The 17,943-nt window shown below is 47.3% G+C and overlaps 2 protein-coding genes across 3 annotated transcripts in view; both read right to left on the bottom strand.

Annotated features, from left to right (window-relative positions):
• DIP2C (disco interacting protein 2 homolog C) overlaps positions 1-17,943 on the bottom strand; it is a 337,740-nt gene that overhangs the window by 98,038 nt on the left and 221,759 nt on the right. For both annotated transcript variants that reach the window (XM_081055544.1, XM_081055545.1), the window contains 4 exons: positions 15,359-15,568; positions 7,780-7,914; positions 5,310-5,429; positions 3,016-3,213 (listed from right to left, as the gene is read on the bottom strand). In XM_081055544.1, coding sequence (XP_080911670.1) covers positions 3,016-3,213; positions 5,310-5,429; positions 7,780-7,914; positions 15,359-15,568 — 663 coding nt within the window. The remainder of the gene's footprint in view (positions 1-3,015; positions 3,214-5,309; positions 5,430-7,779; positions 7,915-15,358; positions 15,569-17,943) is intronic.
• On the bottom strand, positions 3,947-4,189 carry LOC308500662 (calmodulin-binding transcription activator 1-like; the record flags this gene model as incomplete). The annotated part of the gene is made up of 1 exon (XM_081055859.1): positions 3,947-4,189. One exon carries the CDS (start codon positions 4,187-4,189, stop codon positions 3,947-3,949), a length of 243 nt encoding a protein of 80 aa, XP_080911985.1.

Raw genomic sequence — 17,943 nt, 5'->3', positions numbered from 1 at the left:
AGAGGTGGTGGTGGGGCGTGGCAAAATGGGGGAAGGCCATCAAAAGGTACAAACTTCTACTTATAAAATAAACCATGAGGTTCTAATGCACAGCATGGTGACTACAGCTAATAACAGTTAATAATACTGTATTGCATACTTGAAAGTTGGGAATTAGACATAAAATTGCCCGATTTAAGACAAGTTCCACAGATGTTGTAACTGGGCAAACAGATCCTGGGACCCAGACAGCAATGTGAATGTAGGAGAACAAAACATGTGGGAAAGATGAAAACACCATCCTATTACGTATGGATTTTAACTTTACTTCAGGTTGAGTGAGGAGCAGACACTGTGGAGCGTGGAACCCGGGGTCTGGGGAGGGAAGGTGGTCAGAGCCTGTGGGGAGCTTGGTGGCTAGTTCACCTGGAAACTGCGTGGGGGCTTGAGAGGCCATTGCCAACGGCGCAGAAACCCAAAAAGATACAGAAAGACTGCCCGACGCTTTTCTAGTTCAAGCATCTAAATCCCTCTAAATATATGGGGCAAAAGCCAAAAAGCAAAGAAAAGAAAGAAAAAGATGAGCATTTGCTTGGGAGAAAAGCCTCAAGCAAGCCAAGGTATCACTGTAGGATTATGAAGCAGCATGGGTTCTCTTTAGCATGTTCTTTTATCTAGATTGGTAAATAAAAAGCGAAAGATTTCTTAAATAAGTTTGTTCACTACCTTTATTCGCCCTTTGTATTTTCTACTGAAGACCTTGTTCTTGGCTGGGAATTCTGCCACTCAAGGCTTTGGCAGGAAGCTACACTTGGGGCTGGATGAAACTACCATGCTCTAAAGGTCTGGTCCTTCGCTTATACCAAGTTACCTGGTACTAGAACAGTTCTTACGCATGAACTTTTCTGTGTCTTTTCAGCAACATCCACCATTCAGTGTTCCTCTATTTAGTGTTTCTACGTAGAAAGCACATTTCTAAAGTTTTCATTGTATTAGCCCACACGTTCATTTTACATCCTGATAAACTGTAATCTTACATTTGGAAAGGCACAGCTTTCCGATGCTCCTGTAACAAAGCAAAAACAGAGATTGACCCTCAGTCTATGTCTCGTATCAGTGATTAAAACACAGCAAAATATAGAGGACTGAAAAGCAGGAGTTGATTCCTTACTATAGACACACCAAATTGTCCTAGATAGCTGAGCTGGAGCTGAACCTCAAATTCACCTTAGGAAAGTCAGCACCATCCATCCTCCCGTCCAGCGGTGCTTCCAGTCTGGCTCAGCACCAGGGACGGCGTGTAACTCCTCTTTGAGCCCCACGCCTTGGTGCTGTGTGGGGCACGGAGTGCTTCAAACACCTTAGGTGACTGCGCACCTGTGGCTGACGGACAAGGCAGCGTTCATGTGTGCATACAGGTGGCGGCTAGAATTCCCCAACCGTGGGCAGGCAAGCCCTGAAGGACCAGTAAGGAGCTGCATCTGACAGGAGATGACGCTCACCCAAGAGAGCCTTCCAGCTTTCTGACTGAATAAAACCCATTTCCAGGAGCATAATCAAAAAAAAATTCAGCTTATGCCTCGTCATGGGCGAACTACCCTTTATCTACTTAGAATTATGCAACGAAGCCATTGAAAACAAAATGGCTATGAAACACGCTGCTACGGTCCAGGTAACTGCTGTCCAAAAGATGTCTGGGACAGTGCTTGAGTCTGGCTGGTGGTTCCTGGGGCCCCGCACCCCAGAAGGCTGGACTGCACATTAGTTCATGTAACGTCAGGCTCTTGGCCTCAGCTGCCAATGTAGACATCTATTTCTTCCCTACCTGCACTTCGAAGAGTGTTATTGACGTAAAAACTCAAAGTTTTAAAAAAAGTAATCTAACTTCACACATGCAGATGTAATATGAGTTATGAAGCTGGTTTTTACATAGCTGCAGCAGACGGTGTGAACAGAACCTACCAATCAGATTTCTCACGGCCTCTTGTCCACGGAACAAAGAGAAAGGGACCCCTCTGGTACAATTAACTATTTCTGAAAATTTATAGACTGCATTAATTGCACTGAACAAAGAATTAAAGAAAAGCTTCTTTTGTTTTCTGAAAAAGCAGTTTGGAAACAGATTTTGCTTCTTCTGAATGATACATGTCAGAGTTTAGACACACCTTTAAGAGCCAACCCTTTCTCATCTCACGAATGTCAAAGACACATTTCAACAGGTTAACACCCAACACCCTGGGAGAGTGGTCGTCACTACGTTTTTGGATCCAGACTCAGAAAACATTTAACCATAGTAACTTTTCTTATTCAAACCAAAACATTTCCCTGAAATATTTCCTTTCAGAGTCTACGTATTTTGGACTGGAAACATAAGGCAGCACAAATATAAGTTAGCCACCTCGGAGTGGCAGGTGTGTGCAGTTAGCCCCCTGGAGTGGCAGGTGTGTGCAGTTAGCCACCTGGAGTGGCAGGTGTGTGCAGTTAGCCACCTGGGAGCGGCAGGTGTGTGCAGTTAGCCACCTGGGAGCGGCAGGTCTGTGCAGTTAGCCACCTGGGAGCGGCAGGTCTGTGCAGTTAGCCACCTGGGAGCGGCAGGTGTGTGCAGTTAGCCACCTGGAGCGGCAGGTGTGTGCAGTTAGCCACCTGGGAGCGGCAGGTGTGTGCAGTTAGCCACGTGGAGTGGCAGGTGTGTGCAGTTAGCCACCTGGAGTGGCAGGTGTGTGCAGTTAGCCACCTGGGAGCGGCAGGTATGTGCAGTTAGCCACCTGGGAGCGGCAGGTGTGTGCAGTTAGCCACCTGGAGCGGCAGGTGTGTGCACTTAGCCACCTGGGAGCGGCAGGTGTGTGCAGTTAGCCACGTGGAGTGGCAGGTGTGTGCAGTTAGCCACCTGGGAGTGGCAGGTGTGTGCAGTTAGCCACCTGGAGCAGCAGGTGTGTGCAGTTAGCCACCTGGGAGCGGCAGGTGTGTGCAGTTAGCCACGTGGAGTGGCAGGTGTGTGCAGAAGCAAACAAAGGCAACTGAGCCCCATGGGATTACCGTAAGTGAGGATGTACAGGGGCTTCCCATTCGTGTCCATCGTGGTCAAGCACGGGGCCTTTGGCGAGATGGTTCCCCATCGCTGTAACGCGGCTTCTAAAGACGGGGGCCAATTCGTAACCACACCGAGCTGTTCACCACGCATGGCCAACATCTGCGCTCCTTCCGGCTTTGGCTGGTTTGGATCTGGTTGTTGAACTAAATACATGTGAACACAAGAGGTTTTCAAAAAAAACATATCCATGTCAGCATGATCACATTTTTATCCCCTTTAAAGAAGCTAGGAGATATATACTCAAGGCATAAACTTATTAGAGCATGGAAAGCACGCACACATGCTTTTCCAGAATCACAGTGTAACGGAGGCAATTAATTCTTACAATTTCCCCAGCGATGTCGGGTGAGGCACCTGAATGCATCTGTGAACTGACAGCAAGTAAAGCTATATATATAAACATGCCTTGAGTACAGGATTGCAACACTTAGGTTTAAGATGTCGATTATCTACATACAAGGTATGATTAAATAACACGGTGAATGTTTAAATAAAAATTAAAAAATTATTACAGTAAAAGGCACATTGCCATTAATCCCCCTCAAAATACTCCTCCTTGCTTTGAACACACTTATCCCATCATTCTTTCCAAAGCAGTTCTGGAAGTCCTCTTTCGTTTCTTTTTTTTTTTTTAAACTAAAGTGAATTTTAATACAGAAAATGAAGACCATATTTTGCAAATTTATCGCTCAAAGGGATATCTCTGTGGAAATCAGCATGCTATCTTTGAGAGATGAAATGCTACAGCTTGTACACTAAAATTTAAAAATTAAATTAAATTGAAAAATGAAATGGTTACACCAAGGTAATGCAGGTCAGGGGATCAAAGGTAAAGGGTCACACATTATAAAAAAGAAGTCCAAAAGGATGGCTGTGTCATGATCGCTCATTAGTGTTCCAGCGGTGCCTCTCTCTGGGTAAACTTGAACATTTCGGCAGACATTCAAGCATTTTTTTTGGTAAAAAGATTTTTACATGATTACTATTGCTGTTCCCACGATCATCTCCTAGAGATGGCATGGTGTTGAGAACACAGTAGGTGCTAGTTCTGCAGAATATATTTTGGGAAATGCTCTTCCAGCTTGTTTTCGGCAGCCATTTCCCCTCCGCATACCACATCCTCCTCCCCCTCGTGACCAAGACCTCGTAGTGAGTGTCCTTAGTTGCACTGTCATAGCTGCCTCGAATTCCTGAATCATTTTGACTTTGGGGAAGAGCCAGAAGTCACATGGATCCAGTGAATAAGGTGGATGAGGACACACCGTAATGTTTTTATTTGACAGAAATTACCGTATACCAAAGCGATGTGTGACACAGAGTGTTGTCATGATGGAGGATGATTTACAGCACACTTAAAACATACCTTCTCTCAACCGTACCTCACACCTGACTGTACCGAACAAGTTGAAACTTGTCACACACTGTTACTAAGGTTTGATGCTCTGCTTCTTGTATCAAAGATCCTTGCCTTTCCGTTGGATGGCACTCGGCAGTAGTATTCACCGTATTTTGTGACCACACCTCATATACAAGTAATTCTGGACTCCAAAGAGCTCAGATCTTGCTAAATTATATTCTGCCCTTAAATACTGAGATGCAAATTTAAGTTTGCTAGAAGTATTATGAATGACAAGCACAGATCATATTTTCTAGAGTAAAACAAAAAGAATGCCTCAAAATGAAATACGATTTGCCCAAGTATTTAAAGAGGTGAAAAACTGAGATTTTTCTTTTTGTTCCTGGAAGAGGTTTCTCTCAGTTTGTGATGGACAGCTTCCACGTAGTAGAGAGAACTAGCTGCATCTTTCTATGGTGTAGAGAACAGAACTAGGGGCTTGCGTTGGATGTGACAGGTGTGCTTTGTTTCCACTTTTGGGGTTTGTGTTAAGAGGCTCATGAGCACAGCTCCTGGATTCGTAAAGTAGGGTAGAAGCAGCTGTCTGTTCTCTGTGTACATCCCAGGCTTATTCTCAGGGGACTGTGTCACTGTTGACAAGGTTTTCCATGATTTACTTGCATGTCTGAACCTGAGAGAGTCCTTAGAAAGAGGCATGGCTGACGGTACAGTACTCGCACACCTTCACGGAACCTCCAGTCTCCAGAGAGGAGTCCTGCCTTCTAGTGAATGCCAAGGTTATTGTCTTTAAAAGGTAAAGTAGCCTTGCTGGAAAAATGATTATCATAGTGTATGGGATCAGACACCATTAAAACAAAAGGGGGTGGGAAAGAGTTCTCTTACCTTCTAACAATTCTTCAAAGTCGTCAACGAAGAATTCCCGTAAGGGTGGTCGTTTAGGTCGTTTGAGGGTGTTGACAAGCTGCTGAATTTTCGCTGATACCCGGCTACTGACCGGCACTCCTGAAACACAGAACCCCGGGCAGAGGGATGCCTTAGCATACTGAACAAGCACCACAGTGCGGTGGCCGTGACACGCACCCACAGCTCCATCTCAGGGATGGCCTTAAGACCAGTGTCCCACAAAGTGCCACCTGGGATGATGTGCCAAGGGAGGACATTCTGCTGGGGGACGCTGCTGGGAAGCTGCGAGAGACAAAGTGACAGCAGACATGATTCTGCTTCACAACTTTGTAGAACGTCCTACTCTTGTGATGTTGCAAAGATCGGGCAGGGTTCCACCTCCAATGCCTGAAACAGGGTCTGTCACCTCCTTACTCACATGGTTTCAGGTCCCCTCTATCAACAGGGCTAAGAGAGCTGATGAAGTAGTGAGACCTTCCTGAGGCCATCTCTGATGAGACCACTGTGGTGTTTGTCCTCCTGGGGCCAAGAGAATGTTCCTCTGGGGATACAAACTCGGGTGCCCCACAGCAACAGCACTGCCCACCCCTGCTCATGACCACTGGGTCCCTCCCGCATCTCACTTCCGTTCTCCTGAGTGAACATTCAGGCAGTGCATTCCAGAAGCACAGCAATGAAAGTCTCTAAGTTCAGTTCTTGCACAGAATGCTGGCATATATTTATCCATGAGCACTGAGGAAAACTAATTTCACGTTGTATAATACATTTATTACAACAACGAATGTGACATCATTTTGAAAACTGAGTAAGTGAAATAAATGATCACTGAAAAAGGCAAGGGCTTTTCAAAGTTTAAAATAACCCAAATTAATGAACGAAAGCAGTACCAAGATGCTGCCGTCCTCAAAGGTCACATTGAGGCCTCTGCAAGGGGCTCGGTGACCATGGTTTGGGCACTGTGCAGGGCCCGCTGTCTGAGAACCACAGCTGCACGGCGGTCTCCTCCTCCACAGCAGGCATCACAGAAACAGACATTGGTCTTTGTAATGAATACAACAGATTCAAGGAAAACTTTCTATCAAACGAAAGCATTTTAACGATTGCCTCAAAATACTTCATGAGGACCTTCAAAGTTGAGATGTGAAATATTTTATAGTTTTGAAAATATATAAAAACACACAACCCAGACTCCTCAGTACCTGAACAGTGTTTCCCCAGTAAAGAGTCAGACCTGATTCGGTCCAGACCAACCCAGGTCATTTCACAAGGCTGCTGCTTCTCCAGCTGCATTCAGAACATGAAGGACCCGAGGTGAGGTCTGGGGCATGGCCCGGAAACTGCTTTCCAGCAAGTGCCCCAGGGGATTCTGAGAGTTGGGCTCCCCACACACTGAGGAACACTGGATTACACGTGTCTCATGGAGTCACAGGGACACGTCTGAACCCACCCACGAGGGTGGGGGAAGATGCTGGACCTCATAGTCAAGCTACCAAAATGCCAGTGACCAGAAGAATAGCAACGACCAATTTAATAAACAGCAAACTTGGTGGAGAAATAAAGCAAACACTGAAACTGAGAGCTTTCCAGGGGAACTAACCAAATTGGAAACTGGGGGACTTCAAATGTACGAACAGGGCTCATGAACCCCAGTACCTCTGGGCTTTGGCCATCATGGAGCTGTCTGCCGCCTGTGAGAGGCTGGGTCCAGGATTCCTCATCACCTCCAAACAACACAGTGTCACGGGACACAAGCAGTGGGGTGGATGGCACACTGAGGCCACGGGAATAGCATTTCATGTCATCATCGGGGTCTATTCTTACTTTCATGGCCCTGAAAGGACTGAGACTTAGGGAAAGCAGAATAAAGCATGCAGTTCACATTCATGCCTGCTGCTGCAGGTTGGGTCACAGAAACGGCCCATCATGAGAGCTTATCCAGATTAAAGCTATGAGGAATAAAAGAGAACCCCTACTGCTGCATTTTATCAAACCACTAATACTGTTTCCAATGCGAAGAAGAAACAACTCTCTTTCTTCCAAAGTCTCAAGTACCACACTGCCCCACATCTGTCAATTACTTTGTTCATGTCTGACTTCATCCTGCCTCTCTGAGTAACCATTCACGATACTTACACTTGCACACTAATTTGTTAATTGCAGAACCAACATTAATTGTTCATCAACAAGAACATCAGAATTTTATCCAATTTCCTTCTCAGACCAAATTCCTACATCATCATCGTTTTCCTACAAGGAATATCATCTGGTCAACTTGGAGACAATGTGCTTTGTTGGAACTATGCCACTTTCTATGTGACGCGTGTAAAGAGCTTAGTGAGTTAGATTCAACGAGCTGTTTATCTGGAAGAAACACATCCAATCGTGGGCTGAAAGGCAAGTTAGTGGAAGTCTGCCCATGAAGGAGGGAGAAAAGAGCTGGGAGACGTACCGTCGCCAGTCTCCATGAGCTCGGCGTTGCCATACTTGGGTGCGGTCCGCGACGTGGCTGAGACTTGGGGCCTCTCTACCTGTATCGCGTGCTCTGAGGTGTACGTGGTCACGTCAGGAGGTGCAGAGTGGTTTTCTGTAATGAAGCACATCACAGGTTCCCTGATTCTCATGGCAGTTATTCTGAAGGCGAAGGAAGCAACAGGGTTTCAGAAATTGCCATGTTCTACGAGAAACCGTGATTCTGAATCAAAGTCCATTACAGAAATCTAAGCATAAAGTGACTTTTAAGATAATTCAAACTGCACAAAATGGAACAAAGTGAGGCAAAACTTCAGATATAATAGCATAACAGGTGCCATCAATTTAACTAAAATAACATTTTCAAGCAGCCAATGGAAAAAGAGATAGTGTGAGTTGTATGTCCACAGAAGAGCCATTTTCCCATCTGTCACAATCGCAGCTGCTGAGCTCAAGGTTCGAGGCCGAGCTCTGCAGATTCAAGCTCTGGGCAGTGTCCCAAGCTCTCTGTGCCTCAGTGTCCCCATCTGTCACAGAGGATGGTGGTGACTTCCTTGCAGGGGACGTAAGGTTCTCAGGACACTGCTTGGCAGAGGATGAGCACTGGGCGTGTGTGTGCAATGTGTGCCTCGGGTCCGGGCACACAGGGAGACCTGCAGCAAGCCCCACAGCACTCGTCCATGACAACAGTGGCGCTCAGTGGTTAAGTGGGAGGGCACAGCTGTGAATAAGACCTTCGAGCAGGTAAAATAACACTACCAATGACATTTGCTTCAAATCAGCACCTAAAACAAAAGCAGCTAAAATGTGAGTTCACTGCATTTCAATTTTATTCAGATTCACTGTCTGTGAAGTTGTAGCCTCATCACGGGTGACAGGCGGCCAGTCCGTCTCCACGCTGGGCGGCAGGAACACTGCCACGTTCCCACTTTGAACTTAGGAAAAATAATAATTCTAGTATATCTGGTGATTAAAAATTAGGAATAGTGATAGCTGGGTGACTTCAAAGTGCTTTCCAAATTTGTTTAGATGTCACTTCCGCTCCCACTCGCTGTCCAGCTCCTCACACGTGCTGCCTGTGGGGGTATCGCCCCAGCAGTTGCATCTGTTAGGAAGCAGAAAACGTTCTGACACTGCAGGGACATACTGTGCCCTGTTATTCTGATGATGGTCAAAATTCCAAGTGTTTAACCAGCTACCTATCTTTTGGGGAGCCCTTAACAGAACCTTGTGCGTAACAGATGCTCAGGGAACACCTGTCGATGGGGAAGAAAGTAGAGTCAGGCTGAAGGAGTAGGTATGTAGGTCTGAGATGCTCCAGCTCCAGGCACGAGGCCATGAGGACACGCGCTCCAGGAGCAGTTGGAAGATTAGGCCACTCAGCAGAGTCGGGCTGTGTCCTGAGCAGACAGCCCACTGCTCGTCAGATCAACTTTGCAGTCATTTCATGTCAAGAGAACAATGGCGGCCACCCTTCCAGCCATCTGCCAAGCATCCCCTCAACCGTGAGCGCCACCACATAGCTACCGTGACGCCCTCACATGTGCCCCCACAGGATGCGCTCTGCCTCAGCCAGCCCTGAGTGGTTTTCGCTCTCAGCTGCTGCATGGGTCCCCAAGAATCTGTAATGCAAGACGGGCACAGGGAAGGAGGGCAGGGAGTGCACTCAACCACTTTCACGACAGCATTCGCACACCACTTTGGTACCGCCTCAGCAGGGCTTCCGTCTCTTTTCCAACAAGTCACCCCACAAGCATAGCTGTTTCTGGCTGGGACCATTTCCGGGTCCCGCGGAACCCCACCTTGGAAACCCTGCTCCCTCTGCTTGTGCAGGCGTCCGGCTCAGGTGGGCTCTGTGTGCTTTTCAGAGGCTGAAGTCACCTGCCCATGGCCCACACTGTCCACTCAGCAAGTCTGGGGGAGCAGTTCAAAGAACAAGCAGGTAAGTTACAGGCAGACGAGTCTGGGTCTAATGCCCGCTAAAAGGTAGCATTCTTTAATTCTAACTGCGTGAATTAGAACCCCTGGGGTCAGTGGTGACAGATCCATTTTCAATCCCCTTCTAAATGAAGAGAAAAGGAAATCTGGTTTTCATATGCAGAAAGCAATGTGCTCATGGTTCACTAACTGATGATGGACAGTGAGTGGTGCGTTCAGAGGAACCCAACCTTCCAAACACCAAGATGTCCCATCCCAGGTTTCCTACAGTCAATTCGACTGCCACTGTCACTGAGAAGGAAGGAAGAAAGGGCGGTCCCTGCGATACAGGCCCTCAGCCCATCGGGTCTGCCCAGCTGCCTAAGAGGACAGGACCGTGCCCTGCACATGGCAAACCAGGCCCCTAGATGAAAACGTGCAGGTGAATAAAATTGAATGGTGACGAACAGTGACGCTGGGGGAGAGCCGTGCTGCGTCCACGTGCCACCAAACAGAAGGGGGACTTACACGTTGGTTTCGGCAGTGAAGGCCACTGTCCAGCTCATGGAAGGCACCTCACCAGGACGCTCCAGTTGGTGTCTTGACCAAAAGTGACACACGACAGTATATCACGTAAGGATTTATCTTATTCCTTTAGTGACCACTGAGGAACAAAACATGTGGTTTACCTTGTCTTCTGTGGCAGATTAACTTTTCTTGTGTGTTTGTGTGTGCACGTGAGTGTGAGCATGTGTGGTGTGAGTGTGAACACATTAGCATGAGTGAGAGCGTTGAGTGTATGTGTGTGATGAGTGTGATTGTGCGCTAGCAGGAGCGCGTGACTGTGATTCTGTGCTGTTAGCATGTCAGTGAGCAAGGCGGCGTAGGTGTGAGCATGAGTGTGCGTGTGGGCATGTGTGAGTGCATGTGGGAGCCTGTGACACTGTTAATGGGACTCACGGCTGCTGCTCGGCGGCAAGCGAATCACGTGGGGACTAGCCTAGATGCTTAGAAAGGGCTCAGGGTCCTGTGCTCCCGCAGCTTCAGCCAGCATCCTGCGGGTCAGGGGCGAGCTCAGGCTGCACAGGTTCTCAGACCCGCAACACCTGTCCCCCACCTTCACGCAGGACAATCACATAAAGATGTGACTGTGACGGGTAGACACATTCTAAGAAGTATGCTCTAATGTCAGAACATGGGTCTCCAACCTCAGAAAACAGCTTCCTGATTTCTATCCACAAACACAAACTCAGGAGGGAGCTCCAACTGTCACACAGCCCACAGTGGGGTTGGTACGGGGGCACCGAAATCTTTATTGTGTACGCAGTGTCACTGTGCTTGGCTGGAAAGAGCTCTCTTTCTGTTTGTAACAAGCAATAGAACAACCACACTGAGGAGACAGCAAGACAGCAGCGCCACCCAGGCGCTGCCCCCGCCGGTGGGCGTCTGACTCATCAGCTGAGTCTCTGGGTCATCCCATCAGATCTCTAAGCCCCACTCTGCACAGTGGCTGAGGGAGCTAAGTGACGCCCTGCCCAACATGCCGCAGTGACGTGATTACTGCCACGCTCTCATCAAGCCCAGGTCATGTCTCCCATTGCGTGGGGACCCTTCCTCTCAAGAGCTCCAAGAAAGTCTGCAACTCTCACATGCATAATGATGCAAGTGGCCGTTACGACTGAGGTAAATGCATTTAAATATTGGAAAAAGTCAGGAAGTAAACAGGTGGAGTTCTCTTGTGTACACCAGGTATGGGTGAAGTCAGCATGCACCGCCACAGAATGGGGCATACAGAGGACAGAGTTTGGATACTCATGGGTCCCCAAATCATTACTTTGATTCTAAGTATAAAATCCAGACAAACAAGGTCAGTTTTGATAGATAAAAAACTCCAAAGCATTTTCGGGGGAAAAGAGACAGGATCAGACCTGGGCCCTAATAACACTGACAGGACACGAGGGTACGGGGTGGGGCCAGTGTGTCAGATCCAGGGGCACTCTGGAATGTGGGCTGCTGAACAAAGCAGATAGCCTTAAAAACGGGGAGTGGATGAAATGGACAAAACTGTAGAGAGAGGGCCGGGGAGGGGCCTCGTACAGGAGGAGGGGGACCAAGTGGGGCCAGCAGTAGGGGAGGGGACCAGGTGAGGCACCACAAGTAGGGGAGGGGACCAGGTGTAGCGCCACAAGTAGGGGAGGGAACCAGGTGTGGGGCCAGCAGAAGGGGAGGGGACCAGGTGTGGGGCCACCAGAAGGGGAGAGGACCAGGTGTGGAGCCACCAGTAGGGGAGGGGACCAGGTGTGGGGCCACCAGAAGGGGAGAGGACCAGGTGTAGGCCCACCAGAAGGGGCAGGGACCAGGTGTGGAGCCACCAGAAGCGGAGAGGACCAGGTGTGGAGCCACCAGAAGAGGCAGGGACCAGGTGTGGGGCCACCAGAAGCGGAGAGAACTAGCTGTGGGGCCACCAGTAGGGGAGGAGACCAGGTGTGGGGCCACCAGTAGGGGAGGAGGCCAGGCATGGAGCCACCAGGTGGCAGGCAAACCCCCAAAGCTAGCTCTCCTGCAGAAGAGCTAAGAAGCTTTATTTACCGCTTAGTAAACATGACGACACAGGATTAGAAGCCGGCACTGGGACCTAACAAACACTCCCAGTCACGTCAGCTGGTGAGAGGTTCCCCCACCCAAGCCAGGCTTCTCTCCTACTGCCTGACCCAACAAGCCGCGAGAAACGTGTACTTAATGGAAGAGGCTCATTTCTTCCTGGTGTTTCTAAGGCAAAATCCTTTTCCTTTCTAGTTGCAACAGAGATTGGCCCACGAAGCCTGAGGCCTTATCTCCTGCCCCCTTGCAGGAAAAGTTCTCTGCCCTGCTATGATTAGAAGCTCTAGTTGCAAGGACTCCTCAGCTGGAGTGGGGCGGGGGGGGCAGCAGGGAGACCCAACCCCAAGCCATCATCACCGTCCCCACGTACTGAATAGTTTGAGACTGTAAACGCTTGAACACATCAGTAGAGAGATTATAAAAGAATTCTCTGATACTTCTGATGAACTTTATCACAATGATGGCCATTCAAGCCCTCTGAATAAACTCCCTAGAGAACCCGAATCTCGACTCGGGCTCAGGCTCCTCAGGCCAGTGCATGAGGTGACCTCTGACCACCACTTTCTCACAGGACCTAAAGACACTTCGCTTGCTGATGCAAACAGCACACACCACCAGCAGCGTTCACATCAACAAACTCTCAATGATTCTGGAAATGGTAATTAGTTCCATGAATATCTAATAACGCGTCCCCAACACATGGTTATGCAACCCACATGTGATGATGTCCCAGACGTGCCAGTTAACAAAGGGTGACAGAGACCTGAGAATAGCTTCTGTAGAAGCCTCGTTAACTCCCTGAACACATGAAATTTGGTTCTGAATATACAAGAATGTTGTCTATCCGCTCTGTTCTTATTTCTTAGCCTAGAAACATAGTCAATTTCTCTTCAATTTATCCACTTCTACATAGAGAACTAATTCCGATAAAATCTTCCTCTGGTGGTTTTTACAAATGTGCCTCTTGATATTTAAAAGTGTTCCAGTGATTCTGGTTACTTTAAGCTATGTCTGTCAGCTTTGAGGGCTGACAGAACATTCTAGAGACACAAATCCCTTCCTCTCCAGTTGTCTTCAGAATGTTACGCACAGAGGTCCTGAGTAAGCACCTTCTGATAACGATGCAGAACTTTCTGTTCTCGCTGTGTAGCGAGGGCCTTTGTGAAGAGAAGGTGTCACTGAGTCTGCGGCGCGGGGAACATCTAGAGCAGGGCTCTTTTGCCTGTGCCATGGGTGTGCTCAGGTCCATCCTCACATCTCAGGATGGGGAAGTCTTGGTGGTCCCCCTGTCAGGATTATAGGTGACACTAACAGCACGTCACGCGAGACATAGCAGCAGGCAGCAGGCAGAGCTGTGGAAGGGATTGTGACTGCACACAAAATCTGCCTGACGTGGGGACAAATGTGTGTGTCATAAGAACCCAGGAGGACCTGGGGTTTCGCTCTAACACGACGGTTGCTTCCGGCCTCTGTGGTCTTTAGCCTCTTACTCTCCTCCCTGCGGGGAGGCAAAGCAGTGTCTGCGTGTTACCAACACCTTCCCACAGGGTTAGAAGCACAAGCTGATGGTTCATTTTACCCTAAATTCCTTAAAATATACATGTGCACATGTGCACAAACACACACACACACTTTCTTATCTGTAGACTCTGGAGCTCAACAGCCGGTCAAATATTGCCAAGTCTGATTTTTACTTCTTCTGCTTTGTCACTGGAAAAAAGAATTTTAATTCTCATTTCATTTTTTTGCCACAGCTTTTTTTCAAAACCACTTTTTTTCATATTTACACAAAATTCCCCGATAGTCTAGGAACTTATCTTTGTGCCAAAATAGAAATTGCTGAAATGTCACACACTCAGAAGCTATATTTAGGTTACACCGAGAACTATGTACAGGAGTCATGCACACTTTTATAGTCTGGATGAATTTAATCCTCCACGCCATCACTTCCTCTGGCACCCCACATGCAAATTCACAAAGGGAGAAACAAATGCACTGATTCGTGTATTCAGATGATGTGTTTCCCTTGTCAGACTGGCACTCCCTTAGAGGGGACTCAGTTACAATCACAGACATTTCCAGGGCTGGGTGAGTGGCACAGGTGACAGAATAACCCCATGGCAAAGCCCCATGTGGGTGCGAAGTGAAGCATGTGCTGGACCACAGCCACTGGCTCAGGCTCCAAAACACACAGGAAGAAGCTTGACCACCTAGAAATACTTAACGGTCACACATTTCCATTTAACTTTTAACTTACTGTGATTTCAAACAGAAGTTCTGAGGGCACGTTCACCAGTGTACATGTTGCTAAGAACACGTGACACTGAAATTTAACCCCACTTTGTATCTGAGTGTTACTTTTAAAAATTTGGAGGAACTTTCCTATTTTCTCCTTTTTATTCACAACAGTTCTGAGGGACAAAGAAAAGAAATTACTCCAGAAAGCAGTGACTTCTGAAGACACAGCGTTCACATGAGAACTGAGACCAGACCCTGCGTCCTGCCCCCACCCACTGGTCTCATTCCTGATACTAATGGAATGTTTGCAAATCTTAGGCCACTGAGCTGATCTGGCCTGTGTACATGTCCCTTCCACACTTGACAAGGACTCGTTTCCGTGGCTAAATGAGTGACCAGCATAAGTGGAGGCAGGAAAACGTGTACCCCACTGACCTGCCTAAAAGTAGTCATTCCACTCACTCTTCTCCTCTCGTAGTTCTTATCAAATCTCCTTTCCACACTGTTGCCAGACATTTCAGGCAATACGTCCTAACTGTGCTTTTTCCAACACAGAGGACATCATTTGTCATAGAAGCTACGTACAAGCTGATTTCCAAGGTCAAGGTAAACTCACTGTGAAGGCCCACCTAGGTGCACACTTTAGTGTGAGCAGGAAGCACGCTAACAGACACGGCCACCAGCGTCCCAGTGGAGCAGATGCGTTCCTTCCCGACAGAGGCTATGGCTCCAGCGCGAGGACACCTGCGAGGGCGACCCAGGGCAAGCCAAGGCAGAGCGGGCGGGCGGGAGCACTCACTCACCTATGTGCGTCTGGGCCATGACATCCGCCAGCCGGTGGGCGGTGCCGCTGCCCCCACTCTGCGTGGATGAGGATGACGTGGTGGACGTGGTGGAGCCGTGGATGGCCTGGCTGATCCAGTGCTCCATGTTGATGCTGCCCTGGCTGGAGGTGGGCGTCCCCTGCGAGTCCCCCTGCACCGAGCCCTCGTCGTCCGAGCCAGAGGAGGTATCTATGGGACAGAGCAGAGCTGCAGTGCGGCCAAGCCAGGAGGCACACATGGACCCAGCCCCCCAAACACAGGCCTGCTGCACCCTTGATGGCTGCCACATCTCCCGGTCATCCCCGAGGCCACGCCATGGCTCACACGAGTTACGGTTCAGCCTAAGAAATGTTTCATCCAAAACACCTCCAACTGCTATCAAAAGGGTTCCTGACATTACAATCTCGGACTCAGACTTTCCAATTCTCTCCACTCAACAGTTTGGGAAGAAACCAAAGGTATTCTTTGCACAAACCCAAAGCAGGCAGCCATGGGCAGCATTTTCTCAGACATGCTGGATTTGCACGGGCTCCAAAGTGAGACTGTTTGTAGCCTGTGTTCAGTCCCGAGGGGGCTCTCTGAGCTGTGACTTACTTTCAAGCACAGTCTAAGTACGACACAGCTCTGCGCCTCCTCAAAGAGCGAGGTGCCAGCGAAGAACACGGAGGGGCCCCAGTCACTGAACTGCAAGCGCCAGGCCTTCCTTCTTCCAGGGGACAATAATCACCAAGTGCGCTTTATGGACCAGCGCAATGTATTTACTTTTACATCTGTCTCCTACAAATTCTTTCATTGTTTATTTTTCTATCTGTGAAAATTGTTTATCTTGAATTGAGATAAAACATGTCACTTTTCATTAAAATTAAGGGAAATATTTTTCATTTAATGTCTTTTCACTTAACAGCAAGGTTTTCAAGACAAAATTGGTGGACTTGTTACTTAAACTTCAATGTAACCCTGACATTTAGCACCCTACTTACAGGTGACTTATGTGACATGCCACGAGGGAAAAGAATGTGAGTAGCTCTAGAACATTTAACGAGAACAAGAGAAATGAGTCTGTCTTGAATCAAGGCGTAGGACCTTTTTTAAACACAATATTTGTAAAGGATATTTACATGAATACTTTATTATCATTGTGATATGACCTATGCTCTGTGAAAACATTTTAAAAATTTGTTAGAAAAGCTACAATATTAGCAACCTGACAAGTTCTGTCCCCCTGCCCTGCCGCTTAAAATAACTTCGAATTATAATTTACATAGAAATAAAATGTATACAATTTTTATATTCAGACCAAAGATTTTTTTCAATTTTTTTATCGTGGTAAAATAAATACATAACATAAAATTTACTATCTTACCCATTTTTAAGTGTACAGTTCAGTGGTATTAAAGACATTCCTAATGTTGTGTGACCATCACGACCATCCATCTCAATAACTCTTTTCATCTTGCAAATCCGAAACTCCATACCCATTAAACTCCCCAGTGACCCTCTGAACAGCCGCTGGCACCTACCCTTCTATTTTCTATATATATAATTCTGACTACTCTAAGTACATCACAGAAGTGGAATTCTGCAGTATTCTCCCTTTTGTGACTGACACATGTCACTCAGCATAATGTCCTCAGGGCTCATTCACACTGTAGCCTGTGTCAGAATTCCTTTCCTTTCTAAGGCTGAATAATACTCCACTGAGAGGATGGACATTTTGTCATCCAGTTGTCTGTCGATGGACACTTCCACAGTTACTTCCATGTTCTGGCTGTCATGAACATGGTGTACAAATCTCTCTTAGAGATCCTGCTTGTAGTCCTTTTGGGTGTGTGCCCAGGATTGGAACTGCTGGATCATATGGCAGCTCTAATTTTAATTTTTCGAGGACCCTCCACACTGTTTTCTATGGTGGCTGCATCCATTTATAATCCCAACAACAGTGCATCAGGGTTCCAATTTCTCAGTATCCTCACCAACACGTACTGTTTTCTATTACTTTCACGATAGTAGGCATCCTAATGGGTGGGAGGTGGCATCTCACTGCAGTTGTGGTTTGCGTTTCCTACTGATTAGTGACGCGGAGCCTCCTTCCATGTGCTTATTGGCCATTTGTATGTCTTCTTTGGAGAAATGTCTGTTCAAGTCCTCAGACTTAACACTTGTGAGAAATGTATATGCCCATATATCCATACCGAGTATTACCATCTCCCCAGAAAGTTTTCTGATGCCCTTTTACTGTCAGTTTTCATTCCTCATCCCACCTTTTCACAAGAAAACTACAGAACAACATCCCTCATGATACAGACACAAAAATCCATGAAAAATATTAGCAAACAGAATTGAGGAACATACACAATGGATGGGGCACCATGACCAAGTGTGCCCAGGATTACACATATGAACGTAAATTATAGTTGATCTGACATTCAAAAGTGAATTGTTGTTATATAGCATGCTAGCAGAGTGAAAAGATAAAAACAAACAAACCGAAGTTAACCTTAAAAGTCAAAAAGAAAAAACCATTTCTCAAAATCAAATACTCACTTTGTTGAGAAAACCTCTCA

Source organism: Rhinolophus hipposideros, assembly GCF_964194185.1.
Source record: "Rhinolophus hipposideros genome assembly, chromosome: 1".
Taxonomy (NCBI): Eukaryota; Metazoa; Chordata; class Mammalia; order Chiroptera; family Rhinolophidae; genus Rhinolophus; species Rhinolophus hipposideros.
The sequence above is the reverse complement of the archived record's forward strand: the minus strand, read 5'-3'. Positions and strand labels throughout refer to the sequence as shown.